Raw genomic sequence first — 20,481 nt, forward strand, 5'->3', positions numbered from 1 at the left:
TTCCTATTTCCCTGACTTGCAGAAGGTCTCACTACCTGGTAGAAAAAGGGACTCCCCTGCCCCAATAACCTTACTCTATTTTTCAAATTTTCCTAGTTAAAATTTTTGAGATATTTATGAATTTCTTTAAAAATTATACTTTGTTTTGTTTGGGGTTATATAGAATTTAATTTGATCCATGAAAAATGGACTTATCCATAATGCTGAGGTGTCTGATCTATGATGATGTCAAATCCCCCCACATCTCTTTTTCTATCCTTTGATAGAGTGTAAATTTTTTCTCACTGTGTCATACAATTTTTAGTCTAATTACCAGTTGGTAATATAATGTTTCATGTTATTTTCTGTTGGGTTATTGCTAATAACACTTGATTTTTATGCATTGATATTGTAACTTGTTTTCCTTCTGAACTCTCTTGCCCTAAATTTTCTTCTTCTTCTCCTCCTCTTCCACCTCCTCCTCTTCCTCCTAAGTATGCTAAATTACTGAGCCACAGGCCTAGCCCATGTTATACTTAATTTAGTGATAAGGTCTTGCTAAATTGCTTATAGTCTCACTAAATTGCTGAGCCTGGCCTTAAACTTGTGATCCTCTTGCCTTAGCCTCCTGAGTCCCTGAGATTATAGGTGTGCACAACAATGCCCAGCAATTTTCTTTTTTTTAAATATAATTTTGCTATATGTATTTTGATTAAAAGCATTTGCCAAATTCAAGAACTTTACGAACCTCTTTAAATTACCAATCTCCTGAACTTCAAACAAATCACAAGTAGATGTTGAGCCCACATATACTTTTTTTGCATCTGTTAAAATTGAGATGACCTTATGTCTGTCCTTTAATCAGTTACTGGGGTGAGTGACTTTGGTTTTGTTTGTTGATGTTGGCTACTATTGTCCACAGAATCAATTGATCAATCTTAATACTGACCTATTAACACTGATTAAAAAAACCTGTTAGATTGAGTTAGCTAATGTGTTCTTTGGGATTTTTACATTTATGTTCATAAACTAGGTCTGTAATCCTTCCTTCCTTCCTTTCACGTTACATCAAGGTTGCATGAATCTCATTAAATGACTTGGGCAGGTTTCTGTCGCTGTATATTCTGAAGCAGCTTTCATAGGATATAGATGAACAGCTCCCAAATCTGGCTGAACTCCTAAGAGCATTCTTTCCCCTCCTGTGAATGCCCCCAGTGTGCATAGTGAGTCAACTGTATTTTCTGCCTAAAGTGTTTTTTTTTTTTTTGGTCATTTTTACTCTTTCCAATGATGCTGGTAAGACAGCTTCCCCGGGCTTGTCTCTGAGAGGACCCTCTTGAGGCCCAACTGCCCAGCACAGCTGGGATCTGTTCTGGCCCGGCAGCAGCTGTGACCAACTGCAGGGCAGCCAGTATGATCAAGGAGGAGGATTGCGCCTCCCCTGGCCTTTGGGCTCTCTGGGGGCTATCTTTACCTTTCTGACTTATCTTTGGAGCAATTCTATCTCTTCCCTTCTATGGGGACAAGGGCCCATGGTGGTGAAGAATTGGCTCACCTGGGCTGCTTCCCATTTCTCCCCTTCCCCCACCAGAGGACTTGCCAGACGAGGCAGAAAGGGACAAGTATGAGCTGCTCTGTCCAGACAACACCCGGAAGCCAGTGGACCAGTACAAGGAGTGCCACCTGGCCCGAGTTCCTTCTCATGCTGTTGTGGCCCGAAGCGTGGATGGCAAGGAGGACCTCATCTGGGAGTTCCTCCACCAGGCCCAGGTAGGCCCACCCACATCCTCCCCACCTGCTTGGGTTTGGGAGTGGGGAGGAAGCTTCCTTCCCTCACCTGCTACTTGCGAAGCCCATCAGTGCCCATCGCAGTTCACTGACTTATGGGACCACTCGCCCAGCCTCTGCCTTGGACAGAGGAGACTACAAAACGTCCTCTAGCATGTCCAACCAACAGCATCTCGGGCCCCAATGGAGGCAGGAGAGGGCAATGCCTATTCCCAGGACCTAGTAACTCTGCAGAGAAAAAGCTGAGGCTGCTCTTGTGTCTCTGGGATAGCTTGTCCCTCTGCAGGAGGGTGTCAGCTGAGGTCCCCACTCTCAGAATCTCTTCCTCCCCATTCCCGAAGTTCTCGATACTTATTGTCAACCTAGAGTTGTTGTCTCCTCTTTACTTATTGCTGATACTGTAATTCTCTTTTTCCTTAATTAGGAAAAGTTTGGAAAAAACAAATCTCCAGAATTCCAACTCTTTGGCTCCCCCAAAGGGCAAAAGGATCTACTGTTCAAGGACACTGCCCTGGGGTTCTTGAGGGTGCCCCCGAAAATAGATGCTGGGCTGTACCTGGGCTACGGTTACTTCACTGCCATAAAGAACCTGAGGGAAAGTGAGTGAGCCCTGGGCTGGGCCCTGAGGGTGGCTGGTGTGGGCCGTGAGCTGTGGCTGTGGCCTCAGCGGTGGAGTGGCCCAGCTCTTCCTCTCTCAGCCACTCTGAGGTCTTCATCTTGGCAGTTCTGATGCAGGCGTGGGTGTCTTCTGCCGACCAAGTCAGGGCAATTTTGAGATGTGTCTTCTAAAGAATGTCCTGGCTGCTGGATGAACGCTTTCATGTGCCCCTGTGTCTATCAAGATCCCCAGCCCCGATAGGAAAACCATTCAGCCTTCTATTAAGTGAGAAATAGGAATATGAACCAAGAGAGCCAGGGCCCCTGAGGGATGGCTCCAGAGGCCTGGTGGGACACCCGCTTATGCCACACTCTGAACTTGGCTGGGGACACTGCTATGGGAGAAGCCAGCTGTGGCTCTTCCTCCATGGGGGTTAGGGGTGGGAACCTGGGAAACCTGGGAGACTGTACTGCATGTAGTTCATGATGGGACTCTGGTCCTCGGGGGAGGTCAGGGACTGGAGGTCCCCTGGGTCATCTTTAGGGATGGACACTGGCTTCTGTGTCATGGAACTTTTGGAGAGGAGGGGCGGAGACATTAGGCATATCATTACACTAGATTGATGGATGGATTAGAAGCCAGGGAAGCTCTCCCAGGGCGTGGAAATGAGAAACACAGTGAGCTCCTTGGGGCCTGAAGCAGGGGTTGGGGAGGTGAGGGGTAGAGCAAGAGCAACTGTGTGGGCCTCACACATCCCCAGGAGGAGGCGGCTCCCACCTCTGAGCAGGAACCCTGCTCTGCGGAGGGCAGAGTTGGGATGGAGGTGGTGCTCGGGTGTCCCTGGCAGGCTGGGAGCTCTGCTCACAGGCTGTCACACCTCTCGACAGGGGAGGCAGATACGGCAGCCCGGCAGCGGCAGGTAGTGTGGTGTGCGGTGGGCACGGAGGAGCAGCGCAAGTGCACCACGTGGAGTGATGTGAGTGGCAGCACAGTGACCTGCGCCTCGGCTCCCACCACAGAGGACTGCATCTCCCTGATCTTGGTAGGTGGCCTGTGTCACAGGGTGCTCCTGAGAGCACCAAGGCCATGGGCATCTGCTTACGGTAAAGTTGATGCCCAAGAGGCCACTACAGGGCACTTCAAGGAAGGGATGCCAGGGAGAGCCCTTGGGGCCACACCTGTGGTGCTAAGGGGCATGGTTGTAGGTTTAAAAAAGCAGTTATTGTGGGGGTTCCACCTTTCTCATTGTAAGAACAATTTTGGATTATTGTGGGTAATTTGGAAAGTATGGAAAGGTGTGATGTAAAAACCTACACACTCACAAACACACAAACAGAAAAACAACCCCCAAACCAACCGTGGCCTCATACACAGATAGCAAAGATGGAAGTTTTGATAATTCTCCATCCAGGATTTCTATGAACTTTAAGTACACATACATGGTGATCCTGGATTGAAGCAGTTATGTAGTTTTTGAGGGTCTTCACTAAACATGGGTGTTTTCCCACTCGAACACTTACTCTTTGGAAACATTTTCTAAACAGTGTTTCAGAATATCTTTTATCCGAGCTCATTTTTGTCATGACCCTACTCCTTTTGGTCCCTTTGCTATTATCAATAATGCTATGATGAGAATTCTTGAATAGAAAGCTTCATCTCACATCTCCAATCATTGTGATATAGTTATAAAATATTATTACTGGGTCAAAGAGAGAACTTTATAATCCTGATGAATCTGTTCCTGTGTTAAGAGCATGGGCTCATCCAAGTTAATTTTAAAAAATTTTTTAAAATGATTTTTTTTAAAAAAAATATTCTTTTAGTTGTAGATGGACACAATACATTTACCTATCTATCTATTTATTTTTTTATTTTTATGTGGTGCTGAGGATCAAGCCCAGTGCCTCACATGTGCTAGGCCCTCACATGAGCCTCAGCCCCAGCCCCAGCCCCAGTGATTTCTGTTCTTTTATTCGGCACCTTTTTTCTGTGTTGCACTTTTTTTTCTTTCTTTTTGGTACTAGGAACTGGACCTGGGGTGCTTAACCACTGAGCAACATTCCCAGCCCTTTTTATTTTGGGGCCCTGTCTTGCTAGTTGCTGAGGCTGGCCTTGAACTTGCGATCTTCCTGCCTCAGCCTCCTGAGATGCTGGGGTTACAGGCGTGCACCACACATAACAGGCACACACCTGGTTAGTGTAGTATTAATGAGCTGGGACCAGAGGGGCCCCACTGTTCCCATCTTTATCCCCATGACTGAGGCTAGTTCAGGATGGTGTCCCTGGAGTACTTGGATACAGGAAGTGTTTTGCTCAGAGGACAGAGGGTTAGTGCAACGTGTCCTGTTTTTTTTTTTCTAACTGAATTACCGGCACAAAGCATGTGGGGCTGGTAGAGAACAGTGCCCATGATGCCTCCTTTGGTTCAGTTCAAACAACCCGTTTCACTGGAATATCTGGCCTCAGGCCTCTCTCAGGGCTGAAGACAGCAACAAGGGAAACAGGCTCACTGCTGCTCATCTGCTTTGCCTCTGCAGAAGGGAGAAGCTGATGCCATGAGTCTGGACGGAGGATTTATCTACACTGCTGGCAAGTGTGGTTTGGTGCCTGTCCTGGCAGAGAACCACCGTAAGTGGAGTTAGCGTCCCCTCTTGGCTGTGGGGTGGGAGTGGGGTGGAGTGACTCTACTCACTGGGTCCAGAGAAGTCAAGATGGACAGCTACATTCAAAAGGAGAATCAGAGAAAGAATAAGCAAAAGGGGCCACGTTACCCAAGAAGCTCATTGCACTGTGAATTGACAAGGTCCATACTGGTTTCCTCTTCTTCTTCTTCTTTTTTATTTTTTTTAAGTTGTAGTTGGATACAATACCTTTATTTTGTTTCAATTAATTAATTGAACCCAGGGCCTCACATGTGCTAGATGGGTGCTCTGCCACTGAGCCACAACCCCAGCTCCTGGTTTCTTCTTCTTAATTAAATTTTTTTTTTTTTAAATAAAGTATTGTGCACAGACAGGAAAGTGCATAGAAGCATACAACTCAATGACATTTCACAAACCGTCCCCTCCCCTGGCCCTGCCTCACGGGCGCCCCTGTGAAGACACAGAAAGTTGCAGAAGCCTGTTGTGTCCTGCTGCCGCCAGCCCCCTTACCCCTTCTAGGTAGTCGTTCTCCTGAATTAAAACAGCATCAATCAGGGCTTCCTATAGTTGCACAGAGAGTGTTTCATATCTGAGTTCTCCTGCTCAGTGTTTGTGATATTTATCCATGTAAGTGTGTAGTTATAGATTTTCTTTTGTTCTCACTGTTGCATAGTATTCTACTGTGTGACTCTACCTGGAATTATTTAACCATGTCACCGTGGATGGCATTTAAGTAATTTCCAGTTGGTGGCCATTGAGACTGGTCTCTATCAACATCAGCATCTGTGTCTTTTGTGGAAGCAAATATTCATTTCTGCTGCATGGAAATACTGGGACAGTATCTTTTTTTTTTTTTTTAATTTGATTCTGTATTATGGGGATTATTTTTTTGGGTACCAGGATTGAATTTAGGGACACTCAACCCCTGAGCCCCACCCCAGCCCTATTTTGTATTTTATTTAGAGACAGGGTCTCACTGAGTTGCTTAGCACCTTGCTTTTGCTGAGGCTGGCTTTGAACTTGTGATCCTCCTGACTCAGCCTCCCAAGCCACTGGGATTACAGGCATGTGCCACAGTGCCTGTCACGGGGATTTAAAAGTTTGTGACTTCTCAATATATCTGAGTGTCTAAATGATGTGTTATTCATCCTCATTCTTTCAGAATCCCAAGAAAACAAGGACTCTGATTGTGTGAACAGACAACCAGAAGGTGAGTTGGAATCAGTCACTTTCAGGGTCAAGAGTAAGTCCTTGTTGCCGGAGGAGGGAGGATCTTGATAAAATTCACAGAGACATGGCCATAGAAACCATTATTTAGAGATACAAACAATTCATAGAGGAATGATTATAATTAATGTTTAGATTGCCCTTTAGTCTGGTGGAGAACTTTCATATACTCCCTTATGGTACCTGATCATGTGGAAGGAGCAGTATTACTCCCCCTTCTCATCAATAAGGAAGTAGTGGCCCAAAGAATCCCCAGTGTCCAGAGAATTAACAGGACACACAGTCTTTCCTTTGCTTGTTCAGTTCAAACAACCCATTTCATTGGGACACCTCTCTCCACGGCTGGAGGGTGTACCGTGGCAGATTCTGGCTCTGAACCAGAGTCTCTTGTGCCACACCCAGTGCTCTGTGCACCAGCCCTACCTGCCTACTAGAGCTGGTGCTTGCTCAGCTTTAGAAGCCTCAACTCTTGTCCTCGTCAGGTCAGGTGCACTCTAACAGAGAAGGATGATGCCCTTGTGAACTCCCTCACTGTGCAGGGCTGGTTTTGACTCAGCACAGGGAGCTCTTTGGAGACATGCTCTCCTGCATCTATAAACCAGTTAATCTGGTGGCAGTCCCTGTTCCCATGTGATGCGTATATCGGGTTGTGATTTATGCACTGTTGGGGCTATTCTTGCAGTCTAAGGCTTATTGCTTTATTGATCCACATGTGAAGGTTTGTAACTCAGGGACATGTTGTGGCTGGTTGAGGACAGTCCCCTGTAATCACTTACAGGATCAGATTTTTTTGGGGGTGGTGGTGGTACTAGGGGTTGAATTCAGGCCCCTTGACCACTGAGTCATCTCCCCAATCCTAATTTATATTTTATTTAGAGACAGGGTCCCACTGAGTTGTTCAGTGCCTTGCTTTTGCTGAGGCTGGCTTTGAATTTGCGACTCTCCTGCCTCAGCTTCCTGAGCCGCTGGGATTATAGGTGTGCGTCACCACGCCTAGCTTTTTTTTTTTTTGACTACTTCATTTCGGAGCCCAGATCAGTCTTCCCCCTGCAATAAGGCAGTGTCTTCAGCTTATTTTGGGCTATCTAACAATGCTAGTTATTTGGGGGAATCATTACCCAGCGATGCCTCGTGACCTGTGTTGGCCTGGGTTGCAGACCCTCCAGGCCTCCTGGAGGTTAAGATGTGCTCTTCTGTTGTCTGTTGTGCAAGGGTATCTCGCCGTGGCGGCGGTCAGGAAATCAGACACTGACATCACCTGGAACTCTCTGAAAGGCAGGAAGTCCTGCCACACCGCGGTGGGCAGGACCGCAGGCTGGAACATTCCCATGGGGCTGCTCTTCAACCAGACAGGCTCCTGTAAATTTGGTAAGGTGACCTGAGGGTGTCCTGGGAGGGTCATCTTGAAGGGCTGGTGCTGTGAAATCTCAGGGAAGGGAGCAGAGTAGGGGACTCACAGACTGTGGCCCACAGGTCTCTTTTGGTATAATTGAGTTCTCCCTGTGGCCACCTCCTGGAGTCATGAATGCTGAGAGCCATAGCCAAGTAGGAATGACATGGCATTTTTGGTTGAAAGGTGACCTTGCTCAGGGATTAGGGTGGCTCCAGGTTTAGGGTGGATCCTGCTGGATTAGGGTGGCTCCGGGTTTAGGGTGGATCCTGCTGGGAATAGGGCATATCCTGTTGCCTTGGGCGCCCGCTCCTTGAGTTCCCTTGAGTTCTCGCGGGGGTTCTGAGAGAATTGGTACACAGAACCCGGTGAAGGGAGTGTATTTTCCCAGAACGTGCGTGTAGAGTGCGGGTGAGAGTTCGAGGAATAAAGAGTTGCTGTTTGAATCTACAAGGCTTTGTGGTGGCTCGGTTATTTTGTGCCCAGCCAGACTGTGGCTCATGGAGGCTCAGGGAGGTTTCCCACACACCTCTTTCCTGGTGCCATCTACCTCACCAAGGTAAAAGACTGGAGTATCATTTTTTTTTCTCTGCACCATAAGAATGTACATAGATCATGAGAAGTACAATTGTTTTTTTTGTTTGTTTGTTTTTTTTGTACCTCTTGGAGACCCAAACCTAAATTCCTCACAGGCCCTGGCTTCCCATCTTGGGGGAAGGCAATTGTCTGCCTCCAAAAAAGGGGGTTTCTCCTTTTAAACAGAACTGAATTCTTACTCCATCCTGCAAAGGAACCTAAATAAGACCTCCAGAGCCTAGCTCAACCTGCTTCTGGGGTTTTCTCTGCCTCCCACATCCCACACTCACTTTGGTTGGCATAATCCATTCCCTGTCTGCTGTGGGCACGGTGATGTAGAGGTGGGTGGCCCATTGTCCCCATGGCTCACCTCTTGTGTAGGCGTCTCCTAGAGGAGCAGGGTCCTGGCTGTGTTATCACTGGGTTTTCGGTTCTGATGGGGGCAGCTTCATGTGCCTCTGCCCCTTCCCAGAAGTGCATGCTGTGGCTCCTTGTGCCAACCCCCCAGGTTGGCCCTTGTGCTGTAGGAAGCTAGGAGCTTCCCTAGGATGTGGTGGGAAGCTCCTAGCTTTTCCTGAGGCTGACACATAGTGTGGCTATTCCAGTGAAAGGGGCTGCAGGAATCTGATAATGGGTGACACGTGCTTAATAGAGCAGGGCTTGTCACCTTTATTTCCTCATTCCTTGGGTTAAATCACATCATGGGTTAATTCACATTAGGTTCAGCTTTAAGGAACAGAATCTCCCCTCCAAATAGCAGACACCTAAATAAGACAGAAATTTATGTCTCTCATATAAGTGAAGTCCAGAGGTGGATTGTCCAAAGCTAGTGCAATGACACACAGGGTCAGCAACCTGGTTTCAAACATCTGGCTACTCTGCCATATGTGGTTTCCATGCTCAAGGTCACTTCATGACCCATATCACAACTGGAGGTCCAGTCTCTGCTTCTACAGTCCAGGTTCAGGATAAAGAAAGGGAAGGAAAAGGGACAAAAGCACGTGCCACTGCCTTCTTATGATGTTTCCAAGGAGCTGGCACCCAACAAGCCAGCTCAAGTGTCACTGGCTAGTACCTTGCCACATGAGCATACCAACCACAGGGCACCTGATAATTCTAATCTTTATATCAAAGGGTCCAATGCCCAGAAGAAAAGCAGGATTTCCATTGTTGACTAAAAGGAAAAATCAGATTCTGGAGTAGGCAGTCAGTAGGTTCTGCTATGGCACCATCATGGTCATCAGCTGAGTCCTCAGCTCAAGGCTGTGATGCTGGGACCCTCTGTGGTCATGACTTTCTTCCCCAGCCTCAATCAGGTTTCTTATCAGTCCTATAGTCTAAAGATTTTCTGATTTCTGGTGGGTCCTTGGTTGGTGGTAATATGTCACCTATTGTGACTGTGAATGTGTTCTTTCTGTCCTGGACCATGTGCTGAATTAAAACCAAGCTGTATCACCTGTTAGGTAAAGGCTGTGTTGATTCAGGTTGGAAGAACTGACTTTTCTTGTTTCTTTTGTTCAGGTGAATTCTTCAGTCAAAGCTGTGCCCCTGGGTCTGATCCAACATCCAATCTGTGTGCTCTGTGTATTGGTGATGAGAAGGGTGAGCATAAGTGTGTGCCAAGCAATAAGGAGAGATACTATGGCTACACTGGGGCTTTCAGGTGAGTCTGTGACTGAGCTCCACCAGGAAGGGTCTGGTCTCTCATCCTGCAACACATTGTCACTGCAGTTCTAAGGGTCCAGGTGTGGCCTGACACAGAAGAGCCAGGAGCCATCCTGTGGGCATCAAATGGGCAGTACTAGTGAGGGTTCCCTCCATCACACCCAGAGTGGAGGCTGGACCAGGGTTGTCTGACCTCAGCTCTGCTATGCTCCTCCCTATGCTCTGAGCCAAAGTCAACTGCAGCAGACCTCAGTATCCTCATTCTCAAAAAATTAAATGGGTTGAGTGTGTGGTCTTCAAGTGCTTCCTACAATTCAACGTTGCGGGGGAGAATTCTCTTTCCCATGCCCTCTCTGAGGTCTCTAGTGACTCTGGCCTTAGAAATGACAAAAAAAAAAAAAGTATTGCAGTGTAGTGAAGGGAAAAATCAACCAACACATAAGCTTCTCAGAATTCACAAGTTGTAAACCTAGAGTTGTCGTAACAACTATCCACAGCCCACGTTATAGTTTTATTGTTTCACAGTGGTGCTATTGGAAGGGTGTAAAAAGGCTCTTTTCCCTGGCCCCTTTTTCCCGTCTCCTGGAGTATATTTCACCACCAGATGGCATCATGCGTCTAAGAAAGATTGGTCAAATGCTAGCCTTTGAGCTTTTAATGTGAATGCGGTAGCTTTTGCTGTAAGGATTGCAATACTCCGATTTGTAAAAATCAAACAAACAAAAATGTTTTTGGAATGTACAAAAATATCTTTAAGGGTCTAAGGTTTTGCAAATGGAAAAGTTGTAATGGGATTCCACTCAGAAAATATTGAATAGACACATGTCTGATGAGACTGCGTCAGAATCATATGATCCTTTTTTCTTTTTCTGGACCTGTAGCAAAGTCTTATTCCATTGGAATTGTCTGCATTTTAGTATTTCTATGTTTACTGCTTTGTTTTTTATTCAAATTCTATTTACAATCTAGGCTGCAGGGGGAATTTTTTAACAAAATAATTGGAAGCTGGAACCAGAGGTCTTATTCACCTTTGCATTTATAACAAACACCCTATTACTGCTGGCTCTTTATTTTTAGTCTCTCACATGGCTCCCTATCCCTCTTCCACTCCACATCTTCACCTCCATTAGCATCCAATACGATTGTGTCATATTCATTATATTATTATGACTAATCAAACATTATTATCATATTAAATATGAGATATGATAAAACTATATTTCCCTTATTGGGCAAAGTTTTAATTTACTTTGGAGTTCATACTGTCCCCTTTCTTATTTGCTGAATTTTCTGAGCTTTCTTTATTCACTAATTCAAATTCTCTGCCAGTAATGTAATCTCTTACCCATGCACAAAGTGTACACACATTGGGTGCTGTCTTGCTTTCATCCCACACTTGGAGATGTTGCTCCTGCAGACCTCTACCCTCTTCCACAGTCTGATTGGGTGTTCTTTAGGCCACCTTTACATGCGTGGTCTTAGGAATCCTCTTGGTCATCATCTGGGACTTCGCTCTGTGTTGTTTCTTGTTAGATGGCCTCTTTCCTGGATTTTATATCATCACCTCTCTTTGTCTTATTGGAACAGAGCACACCCCCCATCAGCTTCTTGACTAAGGATGAATAGAAATTGCTATTTTTTTGAGTATTTGCCTGTCTGACATTTTTATTCTATTTTTGAATTGATTTATAGTTTGGGTAACTAGATCTAGGTTGGACATTTTTTTTCCCCTAGGAATTTTGATAAGATTTCTGAATTTGAGAAATAGCAACATTAGGATATTTTCATTAAACTTGCCTCCTAAAAACAAGCAAAAATGCTGGATTAAGCACATACACACCTACATTCAGACACACAAATTCTTAAAAGCACTAGATAACTGACAAAATAATAAGGAATTATCAGACTAAAATCTAGGGAGGGAATAGGAATTCAGAGAGTGAAGTGGAACCACTTCTATCCTTATTTTGGTAAACTTGACCCTAAGAAATTACCTTACACCCTTAAGGTGAGAGAACCAGAAGAAGCTTCCATGTCCACTCTCAGTGGATTTTAAGTTGCCTGGACATTTCCTGAAAAATTTAAGCCATGAACCAATTCTTGCATGGATTTGCAATTCAAACTTTTGCCTCCTTGGATGGTCCAGAAATATATATATATAAAAGTGGTTCCAGATTAATTGTCTCTCTAGAAACCTATCTGGAAGACAGAGTCCTCAGATTAATTCTCAAAATCTACTTAAAAATTCTCTTTCAATGGCAATGAGCAGTACATGGTAAAAAGTTACTATAATAATATTAACTGAACACATAAGAGAAAAAAATTGCTTGATGTAAAATTCAACAGAAAAAAGTGTTTTTTAAAAGGAATAAATAGAACTTCTAAAAAGGAAAAATATATAAAAATAAATATGAAAGAAAAAAATGAACTATGTGATCCATTAGTTTAACAGGAAATAGCTAAAAAGGAAGTTAGTAAGGTGGAAGATATGAAAAAAAATAAATTATCTGGAATGTATCACAGAAAGAACAAACAATGGAAAATATAACAAATTTAAAAATTTAAAACCACTAGTACATTGTCATTATTTCTAGAGTTGCTGTTGAGAAATGAGGTATCATTTTTGATTACTGGTTCTTTGTATATGACTTTCTTCTTGAAAATGTTTTGAGCTACTTTTTATGGCAAGTTGTTTGAAACTTCAGCATGACATTTCTTTATGTGAGTCTATTCCCAATTTATTAGATTGGGTTCTTGGTTGACCATTTCATCTGGAAACTCAAGTTATTTAGTATGGGGAAATTCTTATTTCTTTGACAATTTCCATCCTTCTATTTTCTCTTTAAACTTTAATTTTTCTGGATTATCATCTGATTTCCTTATTATTTATTTTATTATCTTTTCTTTATCTTATAGTTTCTGGGATATCTGTTCACTTTAGTTTTATATGGTTGAAAAGAATTTTTATGATGATGATTATTTTTTTACCTTCTAAGAACTCTTTTTGTATTCTGACTATTCTTTTTTAGAACTTCCTATTCTTGTTTTATGAATTTCTTTCTTTCATATCTTTAATAATATTAATTATAGTTAAAAAAAGCTTTATCATCTCTCCTACGTTGTTTCTGTATCCTTTGAGTGTAATTGTTTTGATCTCCATTTCTTGTGGTTTTCCTTCAAATATTTGATGGCCTCTGACTGTCCATATTAAGAGTTGGGGGAAAAAAAAAAAAAAAGAAGGAAGCTCTGGTGCTGACTGTTAGCTCCTATCAGTTACCAATCTCGGCAAGCACTGGGTCTTCCTGTCGGGTTACTGGTTCGTGTCATTTCATTGTGAGCAACCAATTATCAGATTCTATGGTTATTGTTCTTGAGTTGATCAGATTCCCCAGAACAAAGAAATTTACTATCTGCTTCTTGGTGGAAATCACAGCCCCGACAACCAGCCTTCTGCAAGCTGAGTGGGCGAAAAGGGCTGTGACTTAATGTTCTAGAATATAAATTTTTCATTTCACTCTTTGTTTTCAGTGTTCCATGTCTGCCTTCAGCTGTGTTTGATTCTCTAGACTATAGTACTCTTTAGGTTCAGCCTCCCAGTGGACAAACCTTTACCCCTCTGCCAGGGTGAAGGAGGAGGTGCATGGGATGTGGGGGTGCCTTCCTTTCTCAGCCACTTTCAGTGATGTCTAGAGCACCAACTGCCATGCCCCCCACCCCCCACCCCGCCCCGGGGGTTCTGCAGTGCACATTAGCTTTCTTCTGAGTTTCAACCCCTTCCAGCTTATAGTACAGCTTTCTTGGCTCTGTTAGGTCAGTAACTGCTCAGCTATTTGCTGTCTGACTTCTGAAGTGGATTATATTATCTTCTCTTTCTCTCTCTTTTTTTAATGGGTTTTAACAAAATCTCATCAATGTCATTTCACTGGGACTTTTAGAGGAAGGGAGAGAACACAGATGTGTTCTATCTGCCATCTTAAAGCATAAACTCCCAGAAATATTTTCATCTTTTACATGTTTACTTTCGTGTTTCCGTTTTTGACATGCATAGTATAAATATTTACAAAAATTCTGTTTCTCTTCTCTTGTAATGTATTGTTTTTTTGAAACTTCTCAGGTGCCTGGCTGAGAAGGCGGGAGATGTTGCATTTTTGAAAGATGTCACTGTCTTGCAGAACACTGATGGTAGGTGAAGATATTTCCCTTCCTCTTTCAAAACAGAGTCGTTGGCATCACAACACATCTCAGTGTCTGGTTTTGCAGTGAGGAGGCATTCTAGCAATTCCCAGATTGACTGAAAGAATTCCAAAATTTGACCTTAGTTGGCAACATGGTCACATCTGTAGGTGATACAGTGATTGTGAAGCTGAATTCACACACACACACACACACACACACACATATACACACACCATACTCAGTAGCAAAGGTCTCCCTGGCTTTGTCTAAGCTGAAGAAACTCACCATCTGCCTGGACCAGATCACACATACCTATGAGTGTGGATGATATGGATTTTTAAAACTGAACATATGAAAATAATATTTCCCTTTTATAAAAAGGAAGTAGATCTGGGCATAATGATGCATGCCTGTAATCCCAGTGGTTTGAGAGGCTGAGGCAGGAGCATCACAAGTTCAAAGCCAGCCTCAGAAACTTAGCAAGGCCCTGTCTCTGAGATATCAAAAGATCTGGGGGTGTTGCTCAGTGATTAAACACCCCTGGGTTCAATCCCTGCTACCAAAAACAAATAAATAAAAAATAAAGTGAAAAAGGAAGTAGAGGCCTCATTCAGCCTCATACGAGCCTTTGTTCTGGAAGCTCCTTGGGAGAGAGTGGGGACAAAAATTACAGGTGGATGAGAAAGGTAATTCACCAGCCGATGGTAGAGCAATCACTCTTCTGCTCTCCAGTTGGAAAAAAAAAAAAAAAAGCTTCTTCAGTTATTTGCTGTCTTCCAAAAGCATCTCCCTTCTTCAGCCCTGCTCTGCCTCCCACCCCTCAGCTTTAGCAATGGCTGGCTATATTGTTCCCTAAGAACAGCCTCCACTTCTGCCTTCCTCCTTCAGTGAGCCCTGTAGTCAGCCACTTCTCCCCTCTCTTCCTGCCTCTCCTCTTGTCTCCTGGAAAGGGATTAGAGGCAGACCTGTGGGTCCAGAAGGATGTCAATATCAAATAGTGGGATCTAGAGGACGGTGAGGTGTTTCCTTAAGGTGGGAGGGCAGGAGAGACAGACAAGCAGGGCCTGAACGTGAGCCCATATGTGCGCCCACAGACACACGGGAAATTGCATTTAGGATCTATGGCAGTCAATCAAAGTGGTCTCCAGGGACCAGATTGATGTCAAATTTAATTTCAAGGCCTCTGGTACTATCTTTTATTGGAACTGAGGAAACATATTGGATAAATCCTAGAAATTCCTATCCTTTCTCTGGTTACACTGAAAGCATTTGAAAAGGAAAGGAAATGTTCCTCTTGAATATAAATGAGCTATAGGTTGAGACACCTAATTAAAAAATCTGAAATGCTCCAAAAGATTTTTGAACACTGACATGACACCCCCAGAGGAAAATTTCATGCCTGATCTCATGTGATAGGTTCACAGTCAAAATTCAGGCTAGAAACACTGGAAACACCGTATGACATTATCTTCAGTTCATGGGCATCACAGGTATATGAAACATAAATGAAATTTGTGCTTCGATTTGGAACCTATTCCCCAAGATATCTCATTCTATATAAGCAAATATGACAAAATTTAAAAAAAAGTTCAAAGCACTTCTGATCCCAGACATTTTTGATTAAAAAAAAAAAACCTCAACCTGTTTTTTTTTTTTTTTTCCTTTCTGGAATTCACTGGAAAATATGGCATAGATGGAGCATTTTCTTAAAAAAAAACACAAAAACTTAAAGAACTTTAAATATCTTTATTGATATACAATTTGCAGACTATAAGTTTCTCCCATTCCACGTGTGCCATTCAGTGGTCTCCAGCCCACAGAGCTGTACAGCCACCAACAAAGCAAAGAGCACTTGAAAACCCCTTGAACAGCCACCTACCCCTAGTAGCATCACCCCTCCCCACTCCTTCCGCACAGGTGACTGTCCACTTTCTGCTTCTGTGGCGCTGCCTACTCATGCGAATGGAATCATGACTTGTGGTCTTTTGTGATGTCTTCTTTCACTTAGTGTTTGAGGCTCATCCGTGTGTGACCTTGGCTTCCTTTTATTGCTCAATAGTGTCCCACTATATGCTAATGTTTGGTTGTCTGAAGTTTGAGTCATTGCCCAGAACAAAGCTTTCTTTTCTCTCCCTCACAGCACCACAACCCCAGTGAATATATTTTTGAGAGGTCAGTGGGAGGGTCACATCCACCCAGAAAGACCCCTTGACCACGCAGGGCAGATGTGACTGATACCACCTTCTTTTGTCTTGGTAGGAAAGAACACGGAGGCATGGGCTAAGGACCTGAAGTTGGATGACTTTGAACTTCTGTGCCTTGATGGCACCCGGAAGCCTGTGACTGAGGCTCGGAGTTGCCATCTGGCTGTGGCCCCAAATCATGCTGTGGTATCTAGGAAAGATAAGGCAGCACACCTTGAACAGGTGCTGCTGGATCAACAGGTATGGACCACCGGGGCCCCTGGCTTGCTCTTAACTTTGTGGGCTCCTGTTAGGTTGGGCAACCCCTGAGCCAGGTGACTCAGCCCGCACAAGCCTTCTGGGTCCCTCCACTCGACGCTGGTGGGAGCACCATTTGCTCTGAGCCATGGGGAGTCTCAAGGAGAACCACAGAGGCTTCTGACTCTGGGCTTCCTGGGACGGACTTGACTTCTGCCCGAGTCTCTGTGCCCCTGGGCTCCCATTCCCTGCGTGGCTAAGAGGCAATTACCATCCTCTTCTCTCAGAGAGTGGTTACTGTGGCAGTTTCCCGAGGCTGGGCCACTGAATAATGTTCTGGACAAGGTCCCTGAGACCACAAACTCAGAGCTTTCTCCATAGATGTAGGTCCATCAATGTCAATGTGATCTGAAGGAAACCCTAAAATTTCCTGAAAATCTGAGATTCTCTACTAGAACTTCTATTTTTATATCATGACATCATTACTCCAGGGGTGCTTCCAAGGCAATGACCCTGGGTATGGAGAAGAGGCTGTGTGCAGCTAAGGGAGGCTGAGTATCCTGCCCCGGGGCAATTGCCTGGTTGGTGGAAAGACTGATTCTCTGAGAAAGCCGACATGTTAGAATTTTCTAGGTGATCAGTTCTTGGAGGGCAGGCCTCAAAAATACTCAGCTGTCACCTAGTCAACTGCAAGAAGGTCTATGGAAAGAGGCCAGAAATTTAGAAGGGAGGAAAGGTGGCAGGAGGTGAGATCAGAAGTGGTGTGAGAATGGAAGAAACAGCCTCCCAGTTCATACATTCTCCTGTTTCCCTTGGCTACTCACGTACTGTCTGACCTTTTGACACAGGTTAAGTTTGGAAGAAAAGGCAGTAGGTGCCCAGGAGAATTCTGCCTGTTCAAGTCTGATACCAAAAACCTTCTGTTCAATGACAACACTGAGTGTCTGGCTAAACTCCATGGCAGAACAACAAGTGAGAAGTATCTGGGACAGCAGTATATCACAGCCGTTGCTAATCTGCAGCAATGCTCAACCTCCGGTAAGAGGACCCTAGAGAGCATCACTGAGAAACCATCGCTGGTAAAGGTCAAGATTTTAGGGTCAAAATGCATCTTAGAATGCACATTCTCAAAAGATTCCAATGTAGGGCCCGGTAATCCCAATGGCTCCGGTGGCTGAGGCAGGAGGATTGCAAGTTGAAAGCCAACCTGGGCAATGGTGAGGCCCTAAGCAACTCAGTGAGACCCTCTCTCTGACTAAAATACAAAATAGGGCTGGGGATGTGGCTCAGTAGTTGAATGCCCCTGAGTTTGATCCCCAGCACCCCTCCCCAGCAAAAAAAAAAAAAAAAAAAAAAAAAAAAAAATCAAATGTAGGGAAACTTAACCAGGGAAATGTACCGATCATAATTAAATCCTTTAAAAATATTTAGAAGATATTCCAGAGTGTTGTAAGTCTTCCAATGATGATTCTCAAGTTCCAGCAAGCTTGACACCTCTGTGCACGGTGATCAACCAGATTTGTATTCCTGGTCCCTCACCCAGGGAGGCAGAGGCTTGTTCTCAACTCAGAACAAATTTGCCTGTGAGGGAACATTTAGCAATGCCTGGAGACATTTTTGATTACCACAATTTAGAAGATGCTGCTGGTATCAGATGGGTAGAGTCCAGGGATGCTACTAACGAATGCACAGGACAGCTCCCCACAACAGAGAGTTATCACCAGGCTCCAAAGGTCAATGGCGTCAAGGTGAGAAATCCTGTCCAGGACTGAGGCACATTTCAGGTCATTTGATGCTGAGGAGGACCACATTTTGATAACTACAGCTTCAGTCAGCAGGGGATTATGGAGACTGTGTGCCCTTGAGGGATGCTGTCTCTCCCTGCTGACCCCAGGGGCAGTTCTCAGCATGGTGACTCATGCAAAGTGGGAGCTCGGGAAGTGTTCGCAGAGGGATGATTGAGTGGGTAGAAGAACATGGTTGCAAACAAATTTGCATTAATGGCTCACTTTCTGGAACTTAGAGGACCACTACTCGCCTTGTAAACCTGAGAGTGTGACAACTGATCACTTGGAGATAGTAGGGAGGGGTGGCAGCATCCCTTAGGCCAGAGCAGGGGAACGCCCTCGCTGGTGAAGGCTAGACATGCCTGTGTTCTCTGGACACTGCAGTTGCTGAGAGAAGAGATGGGAAAAATGTGGGAGAGGCCCGCACTGACTCACGGGGGTGGGAGAAGGCAGAGGAAACCGTTCCAGTGCCCTCCTTGGGTTATTGACTGAAAGAATTGATTTAAACCATCAGTTTTTGAATCTCCTGCTCTGTTGTATCCCACAGAGCTCCTGGATGCCTGTGCTTTCCTCAAGAAGTAAACCCCAAGAAGACAGACCAGCCTCCCGGAGGGATCTGCAGCCCTTCAGGGCCCACAGCCCCCGAGCCTGGCTGTGCAGAACCTTGTCCTCCCCTGGCTAAGGATGAAGTTTGCCAATCCACAGCTTCCACAATTCCCTGCTATCATCTTAGGAAGAAATAAAATTAGAAATGCTTTTGGTTTTTTCTCTTTGTAAAGCATCCTTCATTTTTTTTTTTCTAGAATTTTATTCTGAAGCCATGTGCCTTTCTTTCTTTTGCAGTCTTGGGCACAATGCCCAGTGGTCTGGAATCTGGGGACAGGCCAAGTGACTGTTTTTCCCAGGGAGATCTGATTCATTCACACAGTTGTCTCTGTATGTGTGTATATGTGTGCCTGCAGTCCCATGTGTATGTGTGTGTCCAGGCCGTGTGTGCACATGCGTACATGTGTATGCCTTAGCATTTGTGTGTACACGTGAAGGTGTGTGTGAGTGTTTTCTTTTTTTAAATTGATTTTTTAAAAAATACATGACAGTGGAATGCATTACAATTCTTATTACATGCATACAGCACAATTTTCCATATCTCTGGTTGTATATAAAGCATGTTGACACCAATTCGTGTCTTCATACATGTATTTTGGATAATGGTATCTATCACATTCTACCATCCTTGCTAATCCCCTGTCCCCTCCCTTTCCCTCCCACCCCTCTGCCCTATCTAGAATTCATCTGTTTCTCCCATGCTCCCCCTCCCTACCCCAATATGAGTCAGCCTCCGTATATCAGAGAAAACATTCGGTATTTGTTTTTTGGGGATTAGCTAACTTCACTTAACATTATCTTCTCCAACTCTGTCCATTTACCTGCAAATGCCATGATTTTATTCTCTTTTACTGCTGAGTAAAATTCCATTGTGTATATATGCCACACTTTTTTATCCATTCATCCACTGAAAGGCATCTAGTTTGGCTCCACAGTTTAGCTATTGTGAATTGTGCTGCTATAAACATTGATGTGCCTCTGTAGTATGCTGTTTTTAAGTCTTTTAGGTATAAACCAAGGAGAGGGATAGCTGGGTCAAATTGTGGTTCTATTCCCAGATTTCCAGGGAATCTCCATACTGATTTCCATATTGGCTGCACCAATTTGCAATCCCACCAATTTGCAATGTATGAGTGTGCCTTTTCCCCCACATCCTCACCAACACTTAATGTTGTTTGTCTAAGCACCAAAAAAAACAAATAACCCAATCAACAAATGGGCCAAGGACCTGAACAGACACTCCTCAGAAGAGGTTATACAATCAATCAACAAATATATGAAAAAATGTTCATCATCTCTAGCAATCAGAGAAATGCAAATCAAAACCACTCTAAGATATCATCTCCCTCCAGAGTGTGAGTGTTTACAAGGTAGGACAGAAATAGAGGATATAAGAATACAAGGATGAGTGAAAGAAACTGGATATAAGGAAGATTCGAGACTATTTGGTATTTAAAGTAAATATCATCTGGTAGAGTAAATGTGTAAATTTGGACCAAATAGGGAAATGCATGAAGACTTCTATACCTTGGCCTTATTGGCTCTCACCCTCTGGTTAATCTCTAGTTACCAGCTTTCTATCCTTTGGCTCCCCCACGCTCTTCAA

The 20,481-nt window shown here is 44.3% G+C and overlaps 1 protein-coding gene across 1 annotated transcript in view; it reads left to right on the top strand.

Annotated features, from left to right (window-relative positions):
* Ltf (lactotransferrin) overlaps positions 1 to 19,047 on the top strand; it is a 28,982-nt gene extending 9,935 nt beyond the window's left edge. The window contains exons 7-17 of the mRNA XM_015489361.2: positions 1,571 to 1,749; positions 2,192 to 2,366; positions 3,253 to 3,407; positions 4,903 to 4,993; positions 6,170 to 6,217; positions 7,447 to 7,602; positions 9,722 to 9,863; positions 13,980 to 14,047; positions 16,301 to 16,485; positions 17,331 to 17,520; positions 18,817 to 19,047. Coding sequence (XP_015344847.1) covers positions 1,571 to 1,749; positions 2,192 to 2,366; positions 3,253 to 3,407; positions 4,903 to 4,993; positions 6,170 to 6,217; positions 7,447 to 7,602; positions 9,722 to 9,863; positions 13,980 to 14,047; positions 16,301 to 16,485; positions 17,331 to 17,520; positions 18,817 to 18,851 — 1,424 coding nt within the window. The 3' untranslated portion in view covers positions 18,852 to 19,047. The remainder of the gene's footprint in view (positions 1 to 1,570; positions 1,750 to 2,191; positions 2,367 to 3,252; positions 3,408 to 4,902; positions 4,994 to 6,169; positions 6,218 to 7,446; positions 7,603 to 9,721; positions 9,864 to 13,979; positions 14,048 to 16,300; positions 16,486 to 17,330; positions 17,521 to 18,816) is intronic.
* Positions 19,048 to 20,481: the final 1,434 nt, after the last annotated feature.

This window comes from Marmota marmota, unplaced genomic scaffold (assembly GCF_001458135.2).
Source record: "Marmota marmota marmota unplaced genomic scaffold, marMar, whole genome shotgun sequence".
Lineage (NCBI taxonomy): Eukaryota > Metazoa > Chordata > Mammalia > Rodentia > Sciuridae > Marmota > Marmota marmota.